The sequence below is a fragment of the Zea mays genome, chromosome 3 (genome assembly GCF_902167145.1).
Source record: "Zea mays cultivar B73 chromosome 3, Zm-B73-REFERENCE-NAM-5.0, whole genome shotgun sequence".
Taxonomy (NCBI): domain Eukaryota; kingdom Viridiplantae; phylum Streptophyta; class Magnoliopsida; order Poales; family Poaceae; genus Zea; species Zea mays.
In genome coordinates, this window is record NC_050098.1 from 218,840,099 (window position 1) to 218,848,962 (window position 8,864).

At 44.8% G+C, this 8,864-nt stretch overlaps 1 protein-coding gene and 1 long non-coding RNA gene across 3 annotated transcripts; both read right to left on the bottom strand.

The window, feature by feature from the left end:
* Positions 1-349: 349 nt before the first annotated feature.
* Positions 350-1,131, bottom strand: LOC103651411 (uncharacterized). Its single transcript, XM_020551184.1, has 3 exons — positions 1,086-1,131; positions 492-695; positions 350-414 (listed from the first exon to the last, which is right to left on the bottom strand). Exons 1-3 carry the CDS (start codon positions 1,129-1,131, stop codon positions 350-352), a joined length of 315 nt encoding a protein of 104 aa, XP_020406773.1.
* A 1,657-nt stretch (positions 1,132-2,788) lies between these two features.
* LOC103651412 (uncharacterized) lies at positions 2,789-5,771 on the bottom strand. Of its 2 annotated transcripts, none has more exons than XR_564722.4 (9): positions 5,446-5,771; positions 5,047-5,255; positions 4,777-4,856; positions 4,618-4,674; positions 4,437-4,526; positions 4,043-4,129; positions 3,592-3,666; positions 3,412-3,512; positions 2,789-3,091 (listed from the first exon to the last, which is right to left on the bottom strand). It is a non-coding gene; the product is annotated as an uncharacterized lncRNA (long non-coding RNA). The 2 variants fall into 2 exon arrangements; XR_002268222.3 differs by having other exon boundaries at positions 5,176-5,255; positions 5,446-5,770.
* Between the last annotated feature and the right edge of the window lie 3,093 nt (positions 5,772-8,864).

Here is an 8,864-nt window from a genome sequence, read left to right on the forward strand (position 1 = left end):
GACAAGGGCGTCCAGGGAGGCGCGGAGCACGGGCACCAGTCGCGACCATGCAGGGTACTCGCGCGACGACTGTCTTGGGCTGGCGCAGCGGGGCGAGGGGGCAGAGGCATGGTACGATACGGTTGTGAGGAAGTAGCGCCTTCCATCTGAAGATACAGGCAAGGATGGCAGGTGGCCCATTTCATCTGAAGTCCTAGTGTGGGGTGCGGCGTGGCGGGGGCCAGGAGCAGTGGCGGACCTAGAAATTAGCCAAGGTCTGGGCCGAAGCGACCATAAACTCTAATAGTAGCATATAAAAAAATTGTATGGCGAAACAACGTTGTCATAGATGTTAAAGATGATATATAAGTTATGATGTAGCTCCTTCCAAATGTATCATGTCAACATCAACATCAGTGCTTCTTGCTCCAGAACCTAAGGAAATCATATTAAGAACGCGACTTGAAAGGTAATGTTGAATAAATTTAATAATATTAGTAATTGGTACATACCACTAGTACGAGGTAGATTTAACATGTGGGTTCTCATGCCTTGAAAATAATTCAATATCTTTGCATCCTCAATGCTTGTAAATATATCCCTCTCAATATAACACACCATACAATGGTTAAGCCATTCGTCTCCTTTCTTATTCCGCAACTCAGTTTTAATGATATTCATATATGAGAAAGCTCTCTCCACAGATATTGTTGCCACTGGTAAAATCAAAGCTAATTCAATGAGACGATATACAAATGGAAAGACAACATGCCTGTCACTCTGAACCATTCTCACAGCAAGATCACCTAGGTCATTGCAACTTAGAATATCTGGATCAGCTCTCATATCAATAATGAATATCTCAAGTTGGTCTTTCAAAACTATGCAATCATATGTAGAGAAGTCTGCATCATACAATTTAGCGAGCTCAATTAACTTATCTCCATCAAAATTAGCAAAAGAATTTCTTGGATCAAGGCAGGCAATGCATCTCAATAATTGGGTAGATCTTTCACCAAAACGGATGTTCAACTCCACAATAAGTTGGTCAAGCACCACATTAAATATTTCATGTTTCAAGTGATGATGGTAAGTTATCAACTGACCTCCACGACCTCTTGAGCGACCTCTAGCAGTGGTTGTATCCAACATGTTTGGCACAATGATATTATATTAAATACAAAATGATTTTGTATCCTCAAAGAGATCTTCTCATCCATGTTGTCTAATTTCATCAATTTGTTGCAATGTGGCACCAATCAGTCCTATGGCACGAACAATATTTTGATCTTTCTTTTGCAAGCATTGGGATAAATCATTAGTCTTATCCAATAATTTGGTAACAAAATGCATAATAAGCACAAACTCAAAAGTCTCCATTTGTTTTAGCAAACCAGATGCAGTAGTTCTTTGAGAACTAGGACCATCTTGACATATATTCTCTAATACCTCCAAGACTGCTTTCCACATATAATGAAGACGACACAGTGTTTTGTGGTGTGATCCCCACCGAGTGTCCCCAGGCCTTGCAAGATTAGTTGCTTGGTTTTTCCCTCTTCCAAAAAAAATTTCACCCATTTCCAAACTATGCACAAGGTTGTCATGATGTTCTTGGGCCAACTAATCATGTCTCTTACAAGATGCATTGACAGTGTTAACAATTGATGTGGTGTAGGTAAAGAAATCCGTGATAGAAGAGTAACATTTGGGAACAGCAACGACCACTAATTGCAATTGATGGGCAAAACCATATATATAAAATGCATAGGGATTTTCATCCAATACCCTTGTTGTAGCCCATGGAATTCACTTCTCATGTTTGATGCCCCATCATAGCCTTGCCCTCGTATTTTATGTATGGATAAACCATGACTGAGAAGCATAGAGTCCAAAGCATCCTTTAAAGCTATTGAAGATGTGTCCGGAACATGCTGAATTCCCAAAAATCTTTCCATGACATAGCCTTTGTTGTTCACATACCTATATCACAACACATAGAAGCCAATTAAATCACAAAACATGTACACTTGTTGTTTAACATAAAAATGCTAACCTCACAATAATAGCCATTTGCTCTTTTATAAAGGCATCCCGAGACTCATCAATAAGAATGGAGAAATTTTTATTTCCAATATCATATAAGATAGCTTTGGAGGTCTCTTTTGCACAAGCCTCACACAGTTGCTTTTGTATTTTTGGTGAAGTCAATGAATGGTTAGTAGGAGAATCACCAAAAAGGTTTGAACAACTTTACTACTCTTTCTAAACCAATCAACAAATTCAAGAAAGTTTCCCTTATTGCAAGAGGTAGAAGACTCATTATGACCACGAAAGGCAGGAGCTTGCAACAAAAGAAATCTCACGATACTCAACATTATAGTGATTCGATTTAAATATTCTTCTTCATGCTTCTTAGAACCACTTGCCATTGCGTGTCAACACTTTGCCATTGCGGTGGGGGCAAGGAGCCCAGGAGGCGTGCATCGAGGGCACGGCGGGGGAAGGGGATTGGCGCGTGCTGGGGCGTGCTCGGGTGTGGAGAACAGAGAGGTATTCACGGCAACAAGTGCAACAAGTGCAGCTTGGTGGAGGAATTCACGGCAACGGGTGAACGAATCAGGATTGAATGGAGAGCAAAATTTCCCCTGGGAGGGAGAGGCGACGGTGGCGGGCAGATGAAGCAATATGGACATCTACATTGAGTCCTTATAGAGTAACAGAAATACTTCGCACAGGTCTCGGTTGTATGATACAGAAGTATATTAAAGAATATGGACATGTCAATGTCTGCTAACGTGCATGATCAAGCTAAACATGGTACAAAAAAATTTATTTAAAGAATGAACTGGCCGTAGTGAATACAACTGTGGTATTAACAGGAATGGAAGCTCGACTTTTGAGCTCTAACTAAACTTATTCTAAAATGAATGTAAACAAAAAATAGGGAAGGATCAATATATACCAAAAACGGGGGTAAATAAGAAAGAAAGACTGTCAGTGATCCTCTAACATCTAAGTAAACTAATTCATGAATTTCCGGCAGTTAGCAGTCTGGCAAAGGCATGGCACTTCGCGTTCATCACCCTCATCTGGATCAAACAGGTAGTCATACCTGGAATTAACACAACAAATAACACGATTAATCAAGCTGTGTGTTAATGACCGTGTTTCAAAATGTAGGCCATTTTGGTTGTCCTAAGTCAATTTTTTATAACGAGAATTAACTAACATCTACAATACAAACTAAAATGCACTACCAAAACATATTCAATGGTGGATTTAATTAAACGAATTTGATCTTGGTACATTATTCTATAAACTTAGACAAAGTTAGAGGATTTCAACTTAGGACAAAACTAAAATGGCATACATTTTGGAACAGGTAAGGAGCAGAGATGTTCAACAAAGAGAGATTAATTTCACATAGCATACGTTAGCTCATCACCAGCACAAACATTTTTCTTGGCTATTAGAACAATACGACTTTCATCATGTCCAACACTCATAATCCTCGCATAGCAGTTTGGTGTGCACTGCATCAAAAAGTAAAAAATGTCAAATGAGCATCTATTTTAAGGCTAAACATATTTGAATTAGGCATATGATCCTTACAGAATGATTGATCAGTCGTGCCATGTTTCCTTTGTCTGTGGCATCAACAACCACTTCCTCACTGATCTTGAAAAGCTGTGCGCGCAAAGGAAAGGAAAGGAAACAATAAAATGTACTTATCAGTTCACTAGACAGTGAAGTAGAAAAGACAAGTTCAATAAAGATATCACCAATAATTGTTAAATACGAATACACGCAACATGGCTAAAAACGCCATGTCTTCTTTCACCATCCAAAATATCAGAAGTAGAAGAAAAGACTATCAGAGATGAAATTGTTTGATCTTCCTCCTGCACTACTCCAGAGCTTTCATAACAAAACTAGCACAATAAGCTCACCAGAGCCATACCACATATGCGTTGTACTTAGAGAGAATGCAATTGCCCAGGGGAAAATCTATGTTCTTTACACCACATATCTGATGAACCAATGTAACAATGTCATGACTCACATAGCAATCCTTGGCTTGCACACGGTATTTTTCTTCCCGTAAGTCAGCTACACTTCATCTGACCAGCTCACCGCGATACTCAAGGACCTGGAAATATATAGTAAAGAACTGCTTGCGTGAGCAAAATTATTGGATACTGAAGCAGTGCACTTATGAAAAATCAACACTAGTAATTCAAGCTCAGTGAGGAATGAGGCAGAAAGAAGCTCAGAATTTACCGGAGGATTAGTATTCCACCGATTATTATAAAATATGAGAAGTTATAGCAAAAATATAACATAAAGAAAGAAAGTGAGCACTGTCGACACAATGAAGTAAATGTAGGTTCCTAGTAGCCACAATTCTGAAGAGAAAGACGGCATATGCCACATAGTGAGGGAAACTGGGAAAGTACCATTTCTCCTTCTTGAATGTCTCTCCGAGCAAAAAGACCCCACCTATGAATCCCTGATCTACCAAAGCATACTCTACCATGCTCTGTTTTCTGAAAAAAGGAAGACAAATATATCATAATATCAAACTAGCACAGAAACCAGAAGGTCCTACAGAAACTTGAAAGCACTAGACACACGAACCTGTAAATAACACAAACGCTCTTTGAAAGTACAAAAAGATTCTGGATCCCTCTCTTCCTGCAGATAAGTACAAAAACTTGCTTTATAAGAAACTGAACTTTAATACAAGAGAGAGAAAACCTTATAAGAGTACAATTATGCAGTAAATCAGAAAATTACCCTTGGTGTATTCAGATTATCAATTTCATCCCAGCGGTGTTGACAAGGTCCTCTAACGCGCAGTTGCTCCCACTCTAGATCTGTGCATGTTAATAAAACATAGTTATGTTTTTTCTATAGGTGACATACCTATTTGTGTAAATAGAACAAGTGTAAGGGTATACTTGTAAAGTGGTGAAATATAGTGAGTGTGGGGTGGTGATGTGTAAGAGACACACCAAAATATTCAATATAGTATAGGTATACGGAGCTAGGGTTGGCCTTTCCTACCGCCGGCACCGCCACTGGAGCTCGAGCTTGGACGCGTGAGGAAGGAGAAGTCTTCCAACGGCGCCAGAGCGCGTCGGCAGCCGAGGAACAGGCAGCCGAGTACAATTATGCAGTAAATCAGAAAATTACCCTTGGTGTATTCAGATTATCAATTTCATCCCAGCGGTGTTGACAAGGTCCTCTAACGCGCAGTTGCTCCCACTCTAGATCTGTGCATGTTAATAAAACATAGTTATGTTTTTTCTATAGGTGACATACCTATTTGTGTAAATAGAACAAGTGTAAGGGTATACTTGTAAAGTGGTGAAATATAGTGAGTGTGGGGTGGTGATGTGTAAGAGACACACCAAAATATTCAATATAGTATAGGTATACGGAGCTAGGGTTGGCCTTTCCTACCGCCGGCACCGCCACTGGAGCTCGAGCTTGGACGCGTGAGGAAGGAGAAGTCTTCCAACGGCGCCAGAGCGCGTCGGCAGCCGAGGAACAGGCAGCAGAAGCCATCACGCCGTCGCGGACGTTGCTGACCAGCCCCATCGCGTACGTCTCCACGGACTTCTCCCTCTTCGCCGTGGGCTCCCCCTCCGCCGTGGGCTTCTGGCCGCGGCTGCGGGAGGCCGGCTGTCGTCCGCCCCCTGTTGGTCACTGCTCGGGTCAGGTGAGGAGGCGGCAGGGAAGAAGTCGTCGTGGAGGTCGCAGGTTGGTGTGTGCTATAGGAAGCAGGTTCAACTGACAGGAAGAGATGGTCAATTTACTTATATTATATTCTAACATTTCCCCTCGTATCGAGCCTCTCTTGGGTCTCAGACATAGAATAGAAGTGAGCAACAATTATTTTATTTAATTGCGCTAGCCAGGATTCGAACTCATAACCTCTGGCTCTGATACCATATTAAGTTGCATCCACCAACCAGTTCAACCCAAAAACTTAAACTGATAGAAAGAGGTGGACAATTCATTTATATTATATTCCAATAGGTTGGTGTGTAGTGTGCTGTTGTGCGATAGGAAGTGAGAAAAGAAAAAAAGTAATAAAAAAGGGTGCTGCCAGAGGAGAGTCGAAGCCTAATCCTTACTAGTTGCATATGATGTTGGGTTTGTGCTTGAGGAAGCACAGACACAACCTGATTGGAGGTGTGGTTGCTAGTGCTTGTTGTAGTGTTGATTGATTATGTGCTTCTGAGAAGATGAGTACATAAGAGATTGAGTCAGTTGAGAAACTCAGCACAGAGTGGAGAATCTGGCATGCGACAAACTCTGTGATAGTGGTATTGTTATTGGCATCCATGTCTCCCGTTGTTAGCAAGAGGGTGGAAGTCATGTGCACTGCGTCGCAAATATGGAAGACCTTGAGTAACATATATTCTCGAAGGGGGAATGTGATGATGAAGATGGAAATTCAAGGCAAGGCAGATGCAGTGAAACAGATGGGGAGACCAATGGAGCAATATGTTTGTGAGCTTCAGTACTTATGGGGAGAACTAGATCACTATGCCCCTCTCCAAATTGTTTGTCCAAAGGATGCACAAATTGTTCATAAGTGGGTAGAGAACAGGAGAGTGACCCACTTCCTAAATGTGATATCCTGGCCCTAGGGGATGGTGGTCATATCCTGGCCCAAGGCTTAATAGAATTAATATATTACTCATATAAAAAAGGTGTATCTTCTTTTTCGGAAGCCTATATCGAAAGAACCTCCAAGTTAAGCTCCTGTCAAAAATTGCACCTTCATTGCATAGCACTTCGTTTTTTCGCACCAAACGCTCTGTCCTGACAGTCGCCAGCGGCTTGGCTGGCTTCTCCTTCCAGGGGTCGATAAGTACAGAGTCATTGAACCTAGAGGGCAGCACCTGGGTGCGGCCCCGCGACGTGCGCACCACCGGTGGCCTCGCCGCGAGCGGTGGTTGCACGGGCTCTGTCGGTGCCTCGGGCTCTTCGCTCCACCGGAGACCTAGGGCCACATATGGGATGCTGGAGGCTGGGACGTCACCGAGCAGCTCGACGGGGAAGAACTCGTCGCCCCTCCACCTCTTTCTCGGACGGAGGTCGCCTCCCCCTTCGTCCTCCCTTCCGTCGTTCGCGGCATTGCAGCGCCCAAGCGCAAGGATCTCTGACCGTTGATTCCGCTTGAAGATCATCCGGAGCCGCGGAAAATGCCGCTAGATCGCCCCGACGAGTCAGGGCGCCAGAACACCTTAGCAAACCCTAAGCCTGCCCGCCCGCCTCGCGAATTTGGTCAATTGGGAGCTCCCCTCCCCTCCCGAGACCTCCGGGAGGCAACGAAAAGAGGAGCAGAAATGGCCCCGGATGAAGCTGGCCAGATGTTGACGATGATAAATCGGCCTCGGATTTTGGGGTTTTTTCCTCTGTAGTCTCCACCGCTCTCAGTTGCTTGTTCACGGTGGAATAGAGAAGGGAACGCAGATGAGTGGTGAGGGAGATGCACTTTTTCCCCTCCCGAAATTTCCTCGTGCGATCGAAGGTGGTGCTCGTGCGGTTGCCCTCTCGATTTTGTGGTCGCTGATGGCGGTCGCGGTGGTGTGCATCCATGGAGATGGGAGCGGGAGTGATGATGGGTGGCACGAGTCTGGGCGGTTGCATTTTGGTAGCCTCGTGGTCGGATCGTGATTTGCGCTGGCAGTTTCGTTTCTGATTTTGTTCAATGTATGATTTTGAGGAGCTGTGGATTTGGGTTTCGAGCGATTGGAATTTGGAAACGAGTTGTGCTTGGGGAAATTCGACTTCGGGAAGTGGTCTGGAACAGCATAGAATCGTGGTGATTTGGGCGTGGTCTGGAGGAGAGGGACAATGGACATGAACAAGTATTGTGCTGCGGCAGAGGAGCTGCAGCGTACCACCTCCTGGGGGTGATGTCACGAGGAGCATAGGCAGGTAGAGGTAGGCGTTGTTGGTTGAGTTGAGCTCGGATGATTGATTACTACATGCAAAGATAGGATAGACGATGTTCCGCCACCTCGGCGCGGCAGGGGAACCGGGGAAGCAGATGTTGACGAAGAATTTTTGTAATTTTTCTATGCCATCCCCCTCCTCCCCTATTGTGTGTTCTTCGCAAGGTTCAAGGAAGCGCTAAGCGCTGAGCGCGCGCTAGGGTGGTGAAAAAGCTTAAGCGCGATTAATTGTGCTTAAGCGTTTTTGTTAAAAAGAGAAAAAAGACCTGATATTGGGCCACCCTGCAGCAGCCCTTAACCCCCTCCTCCTCTCTTCATGAGTCTGCAGCCCACTAAGCCCACCTGCCAGGAGGCTCAACTCAAAAACCCTCTCCCGTGACTGCTGCCTCCTTCCACGCCCCGCGCTGCCGCCTGTGCTCTCTGGCTCCCTCTCCCGAAGCCTCTCCTCCCCCGTGTCATACGCTCTCCAGCTCCCTCTCCCGAAGCCTCTCCTCCCTCGCGCAATCTTCACCTCTCTACCGCGAAGTCGCTCCACCTCTCTCTCACCAATCTGCTGCCTGCAGCCATCGCCGCTCTGTTCGCTCTCTCTCTACCTCTCTCTTGAAGTCTCTCCTCTTCTCTCTCATCGATTTGCTGCCTGCTGGATTGACGCTGGAGGTGTTCCTCCTCTTCCTCTTCCTCCTCTTCTCCCTTAAACATGCCGGATGGGCACGATTAAGCAGGACCAGCGCTTAATTGTCCGCTTAGTAGGTAAGCGATGCGTTGACCCTCTACTCAGTGCTTAACCGCGCCTAATCGCACGCCTAATCGCACTTTCTTGAACCTTGGTTCTTCGCTAGCTTCGCGGCATGGATTTCTCGTTGCTTTTGTGTCGATCGACCTCCTTGGCTGAAGCAAAACGTCGAGCTC